The sequence below is a fragment of the Salvelinus fontinalis genome, chromosome 6 (assembly GCF_029448725.1).
Source record: "Salvelinus fontinalis isolate EN_2023a chromosome 6, ASM2944872v1, whole genome shotgun sequence".
In the NCBI taxonomy this organism is placed as follows: domain Eukaryota; kingdom Metazoa; phylum Chordata; class Actinopteri; order Salmoniformes; family Salmonidae; genus Salvelinus; species Salvelinus fontinalis.
This window is the reverse complement of record NC_074670.1, coordinates 27789902-27809805: the sequence shown is the minus strand read 5'-3', so window position 1 is coordinate 27809805 and position 19904 is coordinate 27789902. Positions and strand designations below refer to the sequence as shown.

Below are 19904 nucleotides of genomic sequence, written 5' to 3'. Positions count from 1 at the left end.
AATGGCAAAAATATCACATTCAGCCCATTTAAAACAATTATTTAAACATTTTATTTCAAGTATTTACAGATTTTCTTTTCCTAGATATAGCGCCACCACCATGTAGGGTGTTCAGTTATTTTCTGAGTGTGTTTTCATGGCATAATCTAGAAGCATAAACGACACTTTACAACGCTTTTTTACAATGCTTTTATGATGAATTCAATGGTCTACAAAAAGCTGTTTGTGGTTAATGAAATGGAAAGCTTGGACACAGACATAGCAATTAACACCCGGCCTTATGAGGAGCACAGAGAGGTTGTAAGGGTTTGTTGCGCCCCATTGACAAAGCTAGCGCAAAGCTGTCAATGACAGTTGTTTGAGTTGTTAGGTCCAAGGGGCTGAATTGATAGGCTAGCGTCTTGTGAGCGCAATCTTGTTGCTCCACTCTCGTCTCATCTTACTCTCTGTTGACGAACTGGATAGAGAAAGAAAAGGAACCATATGAGTCAGCCAGAGTGCATTGTCAATGGTCATCCGAAAGCTGAAATACCTCAATAACAGGTTAGAACACCTAGGACAACTAAACATGAACTGAAAATAGCTCATTTGTCATGTCAGAATTATAGCCACTTTCTGAGGGTATTATGACAGCCTCGTCACAAAAACCCTGACAGGAAGAATGTCAAGCACTTAAAAATTGACCATGTTAACGAAGCACAACTGAAATACAATAATTGACAGTACGCATGCATTCTCAAGACACTCACTCATGTCATTGTTCTTGGTGATGGCGATGGCTGCTCTAGCCCGAGGCCCCTGCTGGGTGAAGTGGTAGCCGATCTTTACGATGCTGGAGTTGTTCTCCAACATGGTGGCAATCTCCATCTCACAGGAGTCCCCCAGTTTCTGTCTCTAGGAGTGGGGTGGGTTAAAGGATGAAAAGGACTTCAATAACCACACAAAATCACAGCATTGTCTTGTTATAAGTTTATCATTGTTTTTTCTCTACAAAGTCTTTTAATGTTTCTTGAGGAACTCAGGAATTTGTTTTATATTCAGTTGTTTATACAGCATACAGAGTATGTAGCACTATTCAAATGTATGTATTCATACTACAGCATACTTTCTGTATGGGTGTCTGACCTGGTTGTCAATCTTGATCTCGGTCAGTGTGGTGTTGTTGGCCATGGCCTTGACGATGGCATTCATGCCCTCGCACGTGATGAAGTTGGACTCGATGTTAAGACTCTGCAGAGTGGTGTTCTCCTGGAGCATCTCAGCAACAGCCTGATTCACACACAAACACACTTATGTTACTAGAGTCACATTCATTAGTAGCACAGGGAAAATTGCAATAAGGATGTGAAAATTAAGATTTTTTGTTGCTAGTCTGGGGGAGAAAGATGTACTCACATAGGCCACGGGGTCGTTGCTACGGGTAGCAGCAATGCTCAGATACTCCACGTGAGTGTTGCCCTTCATCGCCTCAAAGATCTCTTTCAGCGTTGGGATGGGAATGTCCTATAGGACAGACAGACGTCAATCACTTTATGCTGATTCAGTACACCATAACACACAAGGCTACACGCTACCATCAAGTGATCTCATCCTCCATTGTAGAATTGGTCACTATGTACGTTCAGACCACAGGATCTAAAGCCCACTAGGCTTCACCTTGATGTTGTTGAGGTTGACATCAAACAGGCTGCTGTCGTTATTCTGGATCTGCTGAAGGGTCTCCTCCACGTTTGTGGGGTTGGGGGGCTCGTCTGGGAAGATCTTGAATGCATCTGGCTTTACCACACCTAAAAGCACAGGAGAATCACAGGTTAGTGTAAGACTTTCCTAAACATGTAATATACTGAATACCGTAGTAGGTGTGTTCTGCTCTGTTGGTCAACCTCTTCATACGTACTGTTGATGCCCTCTGTGTTGGCGATGGTACCAGTGGTGCCCAAGGCGTCGTAGTACTGCTTGTTGCTCATCAGTGTGTACATTCCCAGAATAGCTGCAAAGAAATGGGACTGATTTATATATCTGTAACTCTCATTCATCATTCAGTAATATTTCCTCAGTTCAACATAATTAATGGTAGCTGTCAGCTGAGACCTTTAGCATGTTATTGTCCCAGTAAGTAATCACAAGAACTTCATTATAACTAAACTGAGAGTGTATGTGACTGCAATTATTTATGAGGGCATTGTTTTGATAGGCAGGTCTCCCAATCTCAATTATACTCTACATATCTTCATGTAGAGAGGTGTATCTATTTCAACAACTGAATTGTACATTTACAGTATACACCCAACACTGTGCAGTACATTGTATCATGAGGTACAGTATTTACCATGTTATGCACGTGCCTACTCTGTGTGTCTGCTTGACCAGATAAGGACATTGTAGCCTTTCCTCAGTTCTTACAGAGAGAGCTGCAGTCACTGTCTCTAATCTCAGTGCCTCCAGGCCCTAAGGACGTTATGAAACCAAACATTAATGCGAGCCATGCAGACACACCAAGCCCAATGTTATTCTAACTGAAAATGGGCCAACACATAATGAATGGTTATTTGGCCCCTAATATAGATGCATACATAGACATAGAGGCCATTGTATTGTTCAGTTTGACACCATGCCCTGGGGACAAGTACTTTAAATTCCAAATATGTGGGTGAGTTAGTTCAGCTAAGCACTGCTAATTTTACAAGATGGGACGTAGAACAATGGGCTTCTAAAAATATTGGACTGGAGCTGCTGTTGCTTTGCTCAAATCCCCAGTAGAGGGCAGCACTTTGAATATCTCTCACAGTCTCATTACAGAAGGCCCCTCGCCACCGAACTGTGTCACACACCAACTGCTGTGACAGCAATCCCCCACCGCCCCCCCGCCCACAGGCTCCGACCTGGGGCAGGCTGGGAATTATGGGAGGGAAGGCCTTGTGAGGAGACAGGGATCCAGAGACAGCTGGTCTGGTGCAAAATGTGCCAATGTCACCCGGCTTGACTCTACAGTAGCTTTACAGTACATCCCTGCCTCTCAATAATAACAACAATTCCCCAAATACCATCAGTATTGTTAAGAGTGAATAAAAAGCATTAATTAAATCTCAACTGATTGAGGTCCCTCTCCCTCCCTTGCTGCTGGTGGAACCGGCCAGGCAGCTATGCTATTGTGGACTCAGATCCAGCCCCAAACAAAAGAGTGACAGAGGCTAACGAAAGTTTAATCCTCATCTGGACTCCCTCCAAGGTCAAAACTGTGTTCTCAATGAGGGGGTTAATGACAGGCTAATCTATGTGGACACACAGTTCCACTCCCCAAACTCCCCCACTGTCACTTTCCAGACGCCTTTGCTCTGTGGATGTGGCTCTGCCGCTAAAGGAAAAGCAGTCAGGAGGCCTGCCTCCCCTGCACCGTGGCTGGATACGGAGTGGGATTTAACTATTGTGATAAACAGTGTTTGTTCTGGGCCATACTCTGAATGATATGTGAATAAGGGTGTTATGGTCTCATATGGTTGTGTAGCTCAAAAGAGGCCGAGGCGTTAATTCTCATCGAATTAGATATCATTTGGAAACAGAAAATGTACTGTGTGTTTTTTGGGTGAAAATCACCTATATGAAATTGAACCATAAATAATTTAGTTGTTTTGAAACAGTCAGAAATAAAATTTTGCAGATGCAGTAAATTATGAAGTCCTTGTTATGAAGTAAGCACAGTGTGAGTGTAAAAACAACCAACAAATCGGGTGGGCACTGTAAGTGATGACCGCATTATGAGACCAACATATCTGTTCAAGCATTTGACATCTCCATTGGGGTAAACATGAAAAAAATGAAAACATGTTGATTCAATTAATTACGTTTAAAACAAGGTTGCCTCTTGTTTGGTGTAAATTGATATACTACCTTTAACCAACAGACAAGTCTTTGACTCCCTCCCCATCCCTCTTTCCATTCCTCCCTTCTTTTGGTGGCTCTTGGCCAGCTTATTTTCGTGTTGCTGCTGAGCGCAGGGAATTGGAGCCCCCCCCCATGTCATGTCCCACATCCCATGTCTCTGCATGTCTGTATGTGTGGGATTGGGTCTGTGAAGCACTGGAACAATAATATTATGGACCAATGAGCAATGGAATAATATGGGCTTATGACAAAATAATAAAATAGGCCAGGGTCACTGTAAACAATTGGGTCACAATACACAGGACCGGCCCCAGGCATAAGATTTTGAAAAAGGTCAAGTTTTTGCTGTGAGCCAATGGGGTAACCAAGGATAACCATGGGCTGTTTTCTCCCAAAGCGGGCGGGGCCACAATGTTCTATTTAATACCAGCTGGGAGTATTGGGCAACATCACATTGAAACAATGTAAGGACAGAGAGGGATAGGGCGGCAGGTAGCCTAGCGGTTGGGCCAGGTAACCGAAAGGTCGCTGGTTTGAGTCCCCGAACCAACTCGGTGAAAAATCTTTTGATGTACCCTTGAGCAAGGAACTTAACCTTAATTGCTCCTGTAAGTCGCTCTGGATAAGAGCGTCTGCTAAATGACAAAAATGTAAAAAATGGATAGGTTCTCACCTGCGATGTCACACATCTCAGCGTCTGTGGCATTCTTCAGAGCCTCCTCCAGCTCAGGCTCCAGGGTGATCTGCTCATGGTCGGGGATCTTTCCATGGCCCTCCTTAGGAACAAACGCTCTCCCTGGAGAGGGACAGAGAGAGAGAGGGAGAGAGCGAGAGAGAGAGAAGAAGGAGAGAAGTAGAGAGAAAGACACACATACAGAGGGACTGTCAGGGCAACTAGTATCCAAGGGGTCATGAGCAGACTGTAAACACACAGTACCTATAGCACCAGGGGAAAGAAAACCTTTGTTCTCTCAGTATGTATCTTGTATCATATAACTTTCTATTGAGATTCTAAATGACATGATTGTAATATTCCCCTTACAGTGGATATGTTTTTGTTTTAGTAAAACAATGATTTGGATTGTTTCTGAAAACACTAAGAAAGCCCTGGTTTATATGGGCTTTGTGAATAAACTCCAATAAACTCCATTTTCTATTGTATAATTGTATGCATCTCATTTCCATTTCAATGTTACACAAACCGCTAAAATTACACTTTTAAGTCATCACTTATCATTACTTATTTATAAAGTTAAAAACTTTGGATTGTTTTTCAGTTTAAAGCAGTGGTTCTGAAACTGTGGGTCGGGACCAAAAAGCCACTCATGTAAGAGCCCCACCCCCCCCCCCCCCCCCCCCCCCCGGTGTAGTGTGGAGTAGTGGAGTCAATAGAGCTGTTCAGTAGTGTAGTGTACCGTACCTTTCTTCTCGCCAGTAAAGGGCACCAGGTCGTCTCTGTCCTCGTGCTCCAGAGCTGTTTTCTCTAAGTGATCCAGCAGGGCGTCACGGTCAAACGCCCCCGTTGAGCTCTTCTTGGTCTGGTCACGCTGGCGGTACCCGGCTGGCAGGATGGCATTCTGAGACAGAAACAGTAGGGGTCAGAGGGCATGTGGACATTGTACAAAGAGTTCTGAATCCTCTGGGGTTCTAGTAGCTGGTTGTGTGAGACTGTGGTTTTTGAGATGTTGGAAAATGGATTTATACGATTTGTAACTACAGTATAAAGCTGCGTAATCCCCAGGAAATTCCTAAGTAAGTCTTACAATGTCAGAGAACAAGATAACATGGGGATTATGTTATTGGCAGTGCCTCAGTTATGTTAGTGTTCTGTGTGTATTAGTGAATCTGTTGTGTAAGGTACGCCAGGATTGTGGGTTCGGTTCGCAGGGCCACCCACACGTAAAATGTATGCATATATGAATGTAAGTCGCGCTTGGATAAAAAGCGTCTGCTAAATGGCACATTATTATTATTATTATACTATGAGCCTTGTGGATACCTCAGTCTTTGAGTCCCTGGAGTTATCCTTTCTACAATTAACTCCCTTATTTGCCACAAGGGGCCCTCTGGGGCCCTCAATACCTCGGGGTCCATCTCCAGCAGCTCACACTCCAGCGCCTCTATCTCCTCAGGGCTCATCCCTTTGAGGATGGCATCCTCGTCGATGTCCCGTGGGTCGCTTTTTGACATATCTGCAGGCTGGCTGGGCTCCTAGCTAGAGTCACAAACACACCACACACCCCTGGGGTAGAGCAGGGCACTTTCTGTGGGGAGAAGCAAGAGAAAGAAGAAGATGCACTTGTGAGACAGGGATACAGATTGGACAGATCTTGACAGATATGACCTCGCAGATAATAATAGTGAAGGATACTATGTGTTGGTGTCCTATTAGAACTAGCCAGTGTGAGAGAACCTGGGTAGCTAGGCCTTAAGCACACAAACTATTTTAATTTACTGTGTCTCGTGAGCAACTTATGTGTCACGACTTTCCGCCGATGTCGATGCCTCTCCTTGTTCGGGCTGCGTTCGGCGGTTGGCGTCACCGGTCTTCTAGCCATCATCGATCTACTTTTCATTTTCCATTTGTTTTGTCTTGTCTTCCCACACACCTGGTTTCAATTCCATCATTACATCTTGTGTATTTAACCCTCTGTTCCCCCCATGTTCTTGTCCGTAATTGTTTATTGTAAGTGCTTGTGCACGTATGCTGGTGTGTGACGGGGTTTGTTACCCATTGTTTGTTTGTTCTATTTTACGGTGGTTTTTATTATTAAACTGCTCCGTTGGAACACAGTTTTTGCTCTCCTGCGCCTGACTTCTCTGCCGCCAGTACGCACCCTTTACAGAATTCCGGACCAACTATATGGAGTCAGCAGGAGCAGGTCCGCCGGGTATAGGGGCGGAGGAGCGCGTCCAGGAGCACGCAGCAATGCTCCACCATCTTGGCACCACCATGGACCACGTTGTCCAGACAATGTACCGCTGGGAGAGACAGGGAGTTCTACCAGCGCCTCCACCAGCACAACCGGGGTCTCCATTACTCGCCACTCCTTCTCCTATTCCCAGTGAGATTCGTCTCTCCCTTCCCCAGGAATACGATGGGACGGCTGCGAACTGCCAAGGGTTCCTGTTGCAGCTAGATCTATACCTGGTAACCGTCCAACCGGCTCCTTCGGGCCGTGAGAGGGTGTCCGCCCTTGTCTCGTGCCTCACCGGGAAAGCCCTGGAGTGGGCCAACGCCGTGTGGAGAGAGGGAGATGCGGCGTTGGACCAGTTTGAGGAGTTCACCCGCAGTCTTTGACCACCAGCCCGAGGGTAGAGCGGTGGGTGAGCGCCTCTTCCGTCTGAGGCAGGGGACGAGGAGCTCCCAGGAGTTCGCCCTGGAGTTTCGGACCCTGGCTGCCAGCGCGGGATGGAACGACAGGGCCCTGATCGACCATTATCGCTGCAGTCTGCACGAGGACGTCCGTCGGGAGTTGGCCTGCAGAGACACCACCCTCACATTCGACCAACTGGTGGACCTGTCCATCCAGCTGGATAACCTGCTGGATAACCTGCTGGCTACCCGCGGACGTTCAGATCGGGGTCTGTTGGTTCCATCCCCCCGCACCCCCTCTCCAACACCCATGGAGCTGGGAGGGGCGGTGCGCAGGGAGACCGGAGGGGGTGCCAGCTCGTGCACCATCTGTGGCCGCAGAGGTCACACTGCCGGTCAGTGCCGGGTTGGTTCCTCTGGGTATCGAGGCAGCAGGCAGGGCACTCTGGCATCACCCCAGGTGAGCCGGCACCATTCTCACCCAGAGCCCTCTGTTGCACATATGTTTTTGTATGTCACTTTTCCAGAGTTTTCCCCACATTCCCAGCATAAGGCGCTCGTCGATTCAGGCGCGGCTGGGAATTTTATAGATAGATCGTTTGCTCATAGTTTAGGGATCCCCATTGTTCCCGTGGCTGTGCCCTTCCCCGTTCACGATAGTTGACCATTAGGGTCAGGGTTGATTAGGGAGGCCACCGCTCCTCTGGGCATGGTGACGCAGGGGGGTCACAAGGAGAGAATTAGTCTCTTCCTTATTGACTCTCCTGTGTTTCCCGTGGTGCTAAGCCTACCCTGGTTAGCTTGTCATGACCCCACTGTTTCTTGGCAACAGAGGGCTCTCACGGGGTGGTCGCGAGAGTGCTCGGGGAGGTGCTTAGGGGTTTCCGTTGGTGCTACTACGGTGGAAAGTCCAGACCAGGTCTCCACTGTGCGCATTCCCCCTGAATATGCCGATTTGGCTCTCACCTTCTCCATAAAGAAAGCGACTCAATTACCACCCCATCGACAGGGCGATTGTGCGTAAATCTCCTGGTAGACGCTGCACTTCCCAGGAGTCACGTGTATCCCCTCTCACAGGCGGAGATGGAGGCTATGGAAACATATGTCTCCGAATTCCTGCGTCAGGGGTACATTCGGTCCTCCACTTCACTCGCCTCCTCAAGTTTTCTTTTTGTGAAGAAGAAGGAGGGAGGTCTGCGCCCGTGTATTGACTATCGAGGTCTGAACCAGATCACTGTGAGGTATAGTTACCCGCTACCGCTCATAGCCACAGAGATCGAGTCAATGCACGGGGCGCGCTTCTTCGCTAAACTAGATCTCAGAAGCGCTTACAACCTGGTGCGTATCCGTGTGGGAGAGAGTGGAAGGCGGCTTTCAGTACCACCTCAGGACACTATGAGTACCTCATCATGCCGTACGGGTTGATGAATGCGCCATCAGTCTTCCAAGCCTTTGTAGATGAGATCTTCAGGGACCTGCACGGGTGGTGTATATTGATGTAATTCTGATATATTCAGCTACACGCGCCAAGCATGTGTCCCTGGTGCGCAGGGTGCTTGGTCGCCTGTTGGAGCATGACCTGTACGTCAAGGCTGAGAAATGCCTGTTCTTCCAGCAGTCCGTCTCCTTCCTAGGGTACCGCATTTCCACCTCAGGGGTGGAGATGGAGAGTGACCGCATTTCAGCCGTGCATAATTGGCCGACTCCCACCACGGTACAGGAGACGCAGCGGTTCTTAGGGTTTGCCAACTACTACCGGAGGTTTATCCGGGGTTATGGTCAGGTAGCGGCTCCTATTACCTCACTGCTGAAGGGGGACCTGGTACGTTTGCAGTGGTCGGCTGAGGCGGACAGGGCTTTTGGTCACCTGAGGGATCTTTTTACCTCGGCTCCCATGCTGGCCCATCCGGATCCCTCTTTGGCGTTCATAGTGGAGGTGGAGACGTCCGAGGCTGGGATAGGAGCTGTGCTCTCTAGAAGCTCAGCCCGGCGGAGCGAAACTATGATGTGGGGGACCGGGAGCTGCTGGCTGTCGTCAAGGCCTTAAAGGCGTGAAGACATTGGCTTGATCATCTGGACTGACCACCGCAATCTGGAGTACATCTGGGCGGGGAGGAGACTGAACCCTCGCCAGGCAAGGTGGTCAATGTTTTTCACCCTTTTGTGTTCACCTTTTCCTACAGACCAGGCTCCCAGAACGTGAAGGCAGACATCCCGTCTGCTGTTCGTACCTGGTTGATCTATTGGGCCCACACGTGACCCTCTTCTGGTCATCCTGGGATCGGTCGGACAGTGCGCTGTTTGAGCAGGAGGTACTGGTGGCCTACCTTGGCTAAGGACGTGAGGGTTTATGTTTCCTCCTGCTTGGTGTGCGCCCAGTGTAAGGCTCCTAGGCACCTGCCCAGAGGTAAGCTACACCCCTTACCCATTCCACAACGGCCATGGTCACACCTGTCGATCAATTTCCTGACCGATCTTCCCCCATCACAGGGAAACACTACGATCCTGGTTGTTGTGGATCGTTTCTCTAAGTCCTGCCGTCTCCTTCCTCTGCCCGGTCTCTCTACGGCCCTACAGACTGCGGAAGCCTTGTTTACGCACGTCTTCCGGCACTATGGGGTGCCTGAGGATATAGTGTCTGATCGGGGTACCCAGTTCACTTCGAGGATCTGGAGGGTGTTCATGGAACGTCTGGGGGTCTCGATCAGCCTTACCTTGGGTTTTCACCCCGAGAGTAACGGGCAGGTGGAGAGAGTTAACCAGGATATGGGTAGGTTTCTGAGGTCCTATTGCCAGGACCGGCTGGGGGAGTGGGCAGCGTTCGTGCCCTGGGCAGAGATAGCCCAGAACTCGCTCCGCCACTCCTCCACTAACCTCTGAGCAGAGATGGCCCATGGCACGAGTTTGAGGTACTGGAGGTTCCTCCACCCCCTCTGGACATCGAGGGGGCCCCCGCGTACTCCGTTCGTTCCATACTGGATTCGAGGCGTCGAGCGAGGGGCCTTCAGTACCTCGTGGACTGGGAGGGGTATGGTCTGGAGGAGAGATGCTGGGTTCCGGTGGAGGACATGTTGGACCCTTCACTGCTGCGGGAGTTCCACCGTCTCCATCCGGATCGCCCTGCACCTCGCCCTCCGGGTCGTCCTCGAGGCCGGTGTCGGCGCGCTGCTGGAGCCACGCGTCAAGGGGGGGGGGGGGGGGGGTACTGTCACGACTTTCCGCCGATGTCGATGCCTCTCCTTGTTTGGGCGACGTTCGGTGGTCGGCGTCGCCGGTCTTCTAGCCATCATCGATCTACTTTTCATTTTCCATTTGTTTTGTCTTGTCTTCCCACACACCTGGTTTCAATTCCATCATTACATCTTGTGTATTTAACCCTCTGTTCCCCCCATGTCCTTGTCCGGAATTGTTTATTGTAAGTGCTTGTGCACGTATGCTGGTGTGTGACGGGTTTTGTTACCCATTGTTTGTTTGTTCTATTTTACGGTGGTTTTTATTATTAAACTGTTCCGTTGGAACACAGTTTTTGCTCTCCTGCGCCTGACTTCTCTGCCACCAGTACGCACCCTTTTCATTATGATCTCTATTGAGTATTATTGTTGCCAGTCCGCAGTGTTGCCTCTGACGGTATGATGGTAATAATAACTGTATTTCCAGTGATAAACACACATTTCCCTGGAGAACCCTGCTGTCCACATTAATGCACAAATAAGCACTGCCATAACACACAAACACTGCAACATTTTAACTGAGCACACTTTTTTCTCCGGAAACTGAACTGAAATGAACACACTCCTATAGAACTGAAGCTATGGATTCAAAAGGGAGAGGGAGAGAGCGAGGGAGAAGGAAAGAAAACGTGAAAGCGAGGGAGAGAGAGTGCAGGTTCTTTGCTATTCTTAGTTCCAATGTGGTGAGCTAGGGGTTTAGAGTTACACAGGCGAGGATAGCGGAGCAGAGGGATGCGTTCCCTTATTTATCACTGGCTGACACCCGCTAGCGGCCCCACCCGTATTCCCTCTACACCCACCGGTGGACAAGCCCAGATAGAGACACAACACAGATCTGAGGTCAGTTTCAAGCAAAAGATGAGCTCAACCATGAAACAAACACAAAGCTTGGCACTCAGTGGAGGAAATACCACAACAATATCATACTGTATATAACTCTGGCAAAACAGGTGACTCATAGGTATGAGTAATGCACCTATCAAGTGTAGGGTCAAATCCATCTACATTTTAAATTTTAAATCTGCATTCCATTTCATATTGGTCTTTTTAGGAAATGCTTTCAGAATTGACCCTAATTATAGACCCTGACCACTTATATGGTAAATCAAATAACAAAAGTTGAAAAAGTACGTCTACCATTGCAACCGAAACAGTTCTATGAGAGCTATTCAAGGGTTACTGAGCTCCCAAGTCAGTGATTGGCAATTTAACACCCCAAGTCAATAACAGAAAACCAAATGCATCCATCAATAGGAAATCAATGTCCTGAGTGTTGAACAAGTCCATTAGCAGCTTATTGTTGTGGTGTCTAACCTTGTTCCTTTCTGCAAAGGTAACAGTGGTGTGCTTTGTAGCCCTTGATCAAGTTACAATGTCAAATGTTATTAGAGTGGCCACTCACATCTTGTGACTTATTGCAAACAAACACCTACACACCTTGTGACTAACGAATAGACTGCTTTCACAGAATGCTTAGTCTACTTGTAAATAAGGCTCTGGTGATGACAATACACTTTGACAGAACATCTAAAATTGGTAAGTCTTCTGAGACACACTGTGATTGTGTGTGTGTGTGTGTGTGTGTGTGTGCGTGCGTGCGTGCGTGCGTGCGTGCGTGTGCCTGTGTGTGCGTGTTGCCATGACGTAATTAGTGAGCTATCATAGAATTACAGTAAAACATACTCTTACCACAGAAATACTGTAAAGTGTGTGTATAATAACTTCAAGTGTGGCATGTGTCCATGTATGTTTGTGTTCAGTGGAGGGGACACCTCGTCAGCACAGCGCAGCTCTAATGTTTTAAGCCAATGACACGAACACTGGATCAAACAGCTGAGTGTGGAAAAAGATGGAGGTAATTATGGAGAAAACAACTGTATGAACCTTTTAGTTCACGTGTTTCCCTGATGAGGGCGTAGTGCCGAGAAGCATCGGCATTTTGTTTGTTCTCTTGTACATTGCAGGAACAACTTGGCCTTGACTGGATGCAAAAGCAGCACGGCTTTCTCCTTTTCTCATTTGTATGGACAGATGAGGACAAACTTACTCCTGAATGTAGCTCAATGAAGTAGTAACACAATGGGGCAACATCCAAACATGAATCTCCTGATTCAACTGCACCAAAGCCCTTGAGCCCATGAGGTTTGTTTGAATAATAGGCCCGCATAAACTGTCGCTCTGAGTTTTACAACATCCTGGCCTCAGAATACAACACTACCAAGGGCAGAGGTTTTACTGTGTATGAATGAGACTATACCGTTTCAGCACAACAAGTGTTCTATCAGAAACATTAAAAAGCCTTCTGACAAATGTGCTTGATAAGTGTTCAAGAGGCAGAATGCCATGTTTTGATTCATTGTGTCATTTTAATGCTCTTTTTACCAATCAGAATTCAGGATTTAATGAGCATATTTAATATTCTGGGAGACGTCAGACTGGAAAGTAGTGCGCGCACACCTGTCCCTAGTATTCCCATTGGGTTTCTATGGGAACCAACCTAGTATCTGAGCGGAACAGTGTCACCTGTCAAAGCCAGCTGGCTCAGGACATTTCTTTCCATCCGGAACCCCAACCATTCCCTGCACCTGGGTTATGTCTGGCTAAGAGATTCTCTTGGGAAAGATAGTTATTTCATCACTACCCACTACTAAACAACATACCACTTCAAGCAGCTTTATCTTCGTTGTGGCCGCTAACCATCTGAGGAGTTGGTTAGCAAAATCCCAGCGACCTGTGCCGCTCCGTGGACCTCTGGTTTAGCCAATCAAAACTTCAGGAAATTGACACCTGGCTGCACAGATAGCCACACAGAGCACACCTGTTGAGAGGAGTGGGGACCACCAAACTGATGCATCCCCCTATATTCATCGTGGCTTTACGTTAATTTCCCATCAACTGCATGGCATGGTGGCCATGATGTCACATGCTGTTGTGTTGGAGAGGCTCTGCTTTTTCCACTGGTGGCAACTGGTTCTGACAACGCTCACTCTCACTTTGTAATCTCGGCTACTCTGTGCAGGTTCACTAAAAGCTTGTGGAGCCTTGGGACCAAATTAAGGGTCCACAAGCTGTATGGTTATGTCCATTCCAAGTTCATGATCCCACAAAGTCCAAGTCTCTGAGAGGTACAAAGTTACAACAACTCATACAAAACAACTGTCTTGTTGTACAGTCCAAAGTGACTACGTACAGACAAGCCACATGACTTGGGTGAAGCTGGAAAGATCATTAGAGAGAGGGCCCGAAGTGTCAAAGCAGTGAGTCACTCCTCCGGTTGACACATCAGAAGATTTCACACTATTTGCTGGTTGACTCCTCCAGGTCTTACTGCACAAGTGTAAAATTCCAAATCAACCGCAACTTAATTTTAGCTTCACAGGTCAGCTACTTCCAACGGTGTAAATCTTCCCTGGCTTGTGTTGCGGCCTTCACCCCACATTGAAGCTCCACTTGGAGGACTAAAAGCAACATGTCTGAGAATATCTTCTACTGTCCAACATGGAAGGGTTGTTGTTCAAATGAATTGTGGGGGGAAAAAGAGGCAAAGTTACCTGAAAAATGTTAATGCTCATATTTTTATTTTGCTGAAGAAACTGGTATTTGCCATTTACCATAAATACACGTTTTGATGACAACACATCAATATGGAGGTTTTCATAGCCTGAAAGCAATGACATTGTTTTTCAAGTACAAACAACTGTTCAGAAAAGAGTAAGAACCATTGAATAGGTGGGAATTTATCTTTACAGCAATACAAGGACATTGTAATTCAGTTCCAATGCGTCTCTAAGCTGCCGTAACTCCACATCGTTAGCCACGGTGAAGACACACATTTTGTGCCTGTTTTAAAGACTTTAGCACAAATCAGCCACAACTGGCCCCAGAGACGACTTGATCCAGCCAACACAGCTATTCAAACGCCATGTGTTGCAGTGAAGTTAGCTGGGAGTGGGGGGGGGGGGGGGACACCCCTTTAAATCTACCATACCCTGAGACAACACCAAAAAACTGTATAGTGATAGACAGCTATGAGATGACAACCACAGCATACAGCAAAAGATCTTCAATTGAGTGACAATGCTTTAGCTTAGGGTTTCACTGGACTCCCATAGTTTCTGCATACTTCCAGTCAGATGAAAATGTATTTAATTGTGGCTGAGCTTTCGGTCAGTCGACCTTCATCAGGGCACTGGACTCCCATAGGAAATACCCAACTGTCAACTGTCAAAGTCGTGGCCAAAATAATCCAAGGCAATTAGAAGACCAACACACCAACTTCTACAGTCAAAGTTAAGTATTCAAGCAATACCAACATAAACCCAATGTTGGATGAAACGAACCTGCTATAAAGTTGTTCAATTCTAATTCTGTCAAACTATATTCACATACTCGTCTCCCTAACTTTTCTGTCCCTGACACAGTCTCTCACACACAGACACATGCACATTGGGTTAAGCTTAGCCCCAAGCAGACACAGAGAGAGAGAAAGAGAGGGAGAGAGAGATTAAAGAAAGGGCCACCCTCATGCCAACGGTATCCCCACAGTTGAGAGAGAAGCAGCCTCCCACCTACCTTCACAGAGTTGCAGTGCTGGAGCCCTCTACAAGGCAAAGCCTGCTGTTGGAACCCGAGAATGGCGTTTCTCTTTTTTCTATCCCCTCCCACCGGTTTTCTTTTTTCTATACCCCCCTCCCCTCCTCTCCCCTCCACTCCCTTCTCCTATCTCCCCCTCCCCTCTCCTCTCTCGCTGTACAGCCTTCTATGCTGAGACAGGGATACTGGCAGCACTTTGAGAGGTCAGCATTTTATTATTCTGGCTTTGCAAGAGCGACTGTGAATCACTGAGCAGAGGGAGAGGGAGAGGAAGAGGGAGGGAGGGAGTTGAGCGATGCCAATGTGCTAATCAGTGCCTCAATTAATAGAGAGCGTGTGTAGTGTAGTAGGTAACAGGGACATCTACTGGTGCTTTCTGAATCTCCGACAAAAGTTGTAACTACAGCTTATCAAGTTAAGACAGTATACAGTGGTACTCTGTGGTATTCATAATTCCTATCGTACGTTTACTCAACATCTCCATCCCAGACTCCACTTTAATAATACCGCTAGGCTAGGCTAGGCTACCGCATTTAGAGACAACATGTGATTTGAGTATGAGAGGGGCATCCTTGTCCAATAGGGTCATCAGATTAATCCATGTTACTGACCAACACTGGGGTGGCCTAAACTGTGAACTTCCAGTGACCTGAAACAAACAGAACATGACATGGAGGAGAGTTCCAAGGGGTTGGCTACCTAAGCGTTAGTGAACAGGTTACATGTTTGGGTTAATGCAAGCTTTACAAAGTAGCTCTAGGGGTCAGTGTTATGGTCAGTTGATATTTTTAGGAAGAGATTAAGGGACAGGATAAGGATTTTAGACCTGGGTTCTAATAACTGTCAGTCTTTATCTCTTCCCTTATGCAGATATATTCCTTGCTATCCTTTCAAGTTCTTTGATTCCTTCTCTTTGTCGATGCATGTTTTCTTCACTGTGAAGAACTGTGGGCTAAGCACCAAGAACTGTACTGGGCCTATCTGTAAGATGTAATTGCGCCTCTATAAGCTATATTCAGTTGGTTTTGTAGTCTTGCTTGCCAGATTCATGGCGCTCCTTTGCAGCAGGTTTAATATCAGGTGCAAGGGCAGTCTAACAAATGCCCACATGGTGGCAGCACATACTCAAAGTTGAGTGTGTCCTAATTATTCATGAGTTATAAGAGTTAATATGATGCTTCCGGTAGTTTCTGGTATTTGCGGGTTGTTTCTGACAGTATGATGTTTTTTTTGGGTTGAAGTGGGTTGCTAGGATCCCAACCCAGTTAAGAAAACAACAACATATACGGCATGCTTGACATATTTGTATTGTACGTGTGTATCCTACAGCGCACATATGAAAGGGAAAATGTTACCAGACTGCATTCTTCTGTTCCTTATGATTAGTTCTCATAGTTCTCTGCCTTTTTGAGTGAACAATAGATACAGTATGAAAAAGGTTGGTTTACTGTTGAATTAAATTGATCATAAATGTAGGGAAACAGCCTGCTCCAAGGTGAGGTGCCATGTCTTCAAGGTTGTTTTCCCAAGCATTTTCTTTGTTGACTTACAGCAGTTTAATCAAGAAACCTGCTACCAAGATATGTGTCTCATCACAGTATTGGTCTGATGTTGTTTGACTTGAAGGTTGTGTTTTTCGTCCCTCTTTGGTTTCATTTCGACTTTTTTTTTTATCACATACTGTTTTGATAATTCAAAGTAAAACTCAACTAAACCTCATGATGTGTTTTGTTTTTGTCTCCTATATGTGTAACCACCCCAACCAGAGAGAGACACCCACCCAACCCCCTGGGGTATTATCAGTCAACAGGAAAGTACACTAGAGTAGGTAGAATGGGGCTCTCCCCTGACGTTCAAGCACTCACACCGCACCCGATCCCCAGGGACAAGCAAATTAAGTGGCTTCTGAAAATCTGTTTTATTATATATATATATATATATATATATATATATATATATATATATATATATATTACAGAAGAAACCCCTCCTGTTTTATAGTAACCAATGGCTGCTAACTAGAAAAGAGAACTCACATACACAGGAACGTACACACTTCCCCGTTCAAGCCTGTGAATTGAATGCAGAAACCTTTTTCGATGTCACAGAAATAGGACTGAGCTGAAAGCAAACTGTAATTCACTTTGTGGCCAACAGCGGCCTCTGCCTTGCAGAATGAGGATGGAACATGATGAGCCCATAACTGACAATAGACCTTTGTCCCAAGGGATGTTCCCACAGAGCTGGTGTAGCAGCCTACATAGAAGGATCAGAGTAGTTGGTGCTGTGTTTACAGTAAACAAGCTCTGTCCTTCTTGGATTTGACTGTATGTTCCTCCGCCTTTGTTATGGTTGAAGAACACCTTCACCCATAGGCTACATGGGATATAAAACCACAAGCACATACTGTACCATTCCAACACCACCTTAATATGGATCATCTGCTAGACCTACTAAGTCAATTCAAACCTGCCTGTGTGACTCCTGAAAGTATGTGCTCTGTGGTATTGGAAAATGTGTGTCTCATGTAATGTTGGCTGTGGTTTGTCTAATGAATTGTGACCACAACATTCAATGTGTGTGTACTGTATAAGCTGTATCCTTGGTGATAGAGCAGGCAGCGTTTTTGATAGGTCAGTTCATGGTGGTAACTCAGTTAAAGTACCAGATCATTGACTAGGGATCACAGGTAGATTCTGAATGGCCGCTCCCTTTGACTCACCTAAATGCCTATACAAAGTCCAGTGACTATCAGGTACATTGTAACTACAGTATCACATTGTAGATCTGGGTGGTGTTCAATGTGGAATTATTATACATAAATATTTTTATTGAACCTTTATTTAACTAGGCAAGTCAGTTAAGAACTAATTGTTATTTACAATGATGGCCTACACCGGTCAAACCCGGACGAATTGTGCGCCGCACTATGGGACTCCCAGTCACGGCCGGTTGTGATACAGCCTGGAATCGAACCAGGGTGTTTGCAGTGACACCTCTAGCACTGAGATGCAGTGCCTTAGACCACAGCGCCACATTACATTACTGGAATGCATTTGTGTTGTCTGAGTAGTCAGCATACCAGCCGAGACTACGATCGTGTGTAAATGACCTTCACAAGGTTATTGATAGCTCAAGAAATAGTTAAGTTCAGTGAAAGATTTAATTTCTGTCCTTGTCTGCATGATTATGATAAGATATCACCTGTCCATAGGGCGGGGTTATTGCATTTGTGTCTGCCATATAGCGAGGTAAGTAATCTGGGATTGATAAAGACTGCATGTTATGGTTATGAGTACGAAGTAAGGTCCCACCTTGAGTTGCATGTTTGAAACATGTAAAGAGTCAGCTTTTAGAACTGAGATTAACCAATTCATTTTAAACCTCTCCCTGTCACCTACCTTTCTCTTCTTCTGAGCACCTGAGGGACTTAAACATCAAGATGGGGTTTAATTTATGCATAGAATACAAATATTGACCTCCTAAATTAATGTACATTCCATGAATTAAGACATTTGGAAATTGGATCCTGAAATGCTCATAAAATGTAATTTGTTCATAAATAAATAAATGCATGTATAAATAAATAAAAGTGAATGGGGAAAAGCTGAATGGAGACGGGTATGTGATCTATGAGTAAGGCCATAGTGTTAGCGTTCATGGTCACATGGCTGATCGTATATCCTTTGTCCCTGAACCTCACAGGGTGCTTTGTCTGTGAGAGGGGATCCGATTTCCCCTCTTGTTTGATGTCTCTTCCTCCCACACTGCTCCCCCTATTTCCCTTACCCCCCTCCTTCCACCCTCTGTTCAACAAATACAGAGAAACTTGATATAAAACAGCATCTGCCATGGCTCTAAATGCTACTGAATTAGCAGTATGTTTGAATTTACCACAAAACACAGAGAGAGAACCTCTTTAGGACAAAATGTCTAGGCACAAGTATTTGTGCTATTGAGTATTCGTGCTATTTCTAGAGTTTTTCTAGCAGGGTTTGGTATGTATCATGTTTATATAAAAAAAAGACATGACCTGAATTTCTATACCCACCCCAGACTATAGGATTATCCATCTTAACGATCGAGACGATCTCACCCAATTTATACTGGAAAACAACATGTGGTATGTAAAGCATCCCTTTGAATGTATTGTGAGTGGGCTCTTATTTCAGGCTGGTGGGCTGCCTGAGAGGCTCCTGCAGACTAACAGGGTTTGCCTGGGTCAGGGGCCTCTTCCCGTAACACAGGCGTCATTGAGCGGCATAACAAGAACCCCCTCAGCGTCCTTCCTCCAGCCAGACTGATGTCAGGGCTGTGGAATGTGGAAAACAGATCGTACGGGGGCCTTGTTTTCCCTACTGAATAGTCCTTGGGCAGGAATCCAGACCACATGCCACACAGAAGGGGAGGGGGATAGGAAAGAGGCCAAGAAGGCAGAGAAAAAAGCACTTTACTGGAAACTCACAGTGTGAAAGTAGTCCGAGAGAAAGCTAAATTGTGATCAAGGGAGAAAGAGAGAATAAATTGGTATACTAAAAGAAAGAGAAAGATAGAAGGAGCGAGGACAAAGTGAAATAAGTAGTTTGTCAGTAGAAAGGATGTGGATGAGGAGTGGAGGGAGAAAAAAAGAACCACTATATCAATCAAAATGGAGAGGGGAAATCCAAAAACCCAAAATGAAATAGAGCTAGAGACATAACAGAAGAAAACGTTGAGCAAAGTAAAAACACCTATGTAACACACTAGGCGTAGTGGGCTCCTCTTCTGTCGTCCACTTGCTTGCTTGAGGGATTCCTGGACGGCCCTCCTTGGAGCACTGCGGTGGCTGTCAGCGCTCCTCTTCTGCCGTCCACCTGCTTGCTTGAGGGATTCCTGGACGGCCC

General features: G+C 46.2%; 1 protein-coding gene across 1 annotated transcript; it reads right to left on the bottom strand.

The window, feature by feature from the left end:
- Nucleotides 1-27: 27 nt before the first annotated feature.
- On the bottom strand, nt 28-15109 carry LOC129857541 (tropomodulin-4-like). Its single transcript, XM_055925877.1, has 10 exons — nt 15001-15109; nt 5965-6146; nt 5303-5459; nt 4556-4678; nt 1898-1990; nt 1657-1787; nt 1396-1503; nt 1126-1269; nt 750-894; nt 28-457 (listed from the first exon to the last, which is right to left on the bottom strand). Exons 2-10 carry the CDS (start codon nt 6070-6072, stop codon nt 435-437), a joined length of 1032 nt encoding a protein of 343 aa, XP_055781852.1. The 5' UTR covers nt 6073-6146; nt 15001-15109; the 3' UTR covers nt 28-434.
- Between the last annotated feature and the right edge of the window lie 4795 nt (nt 15110-19904).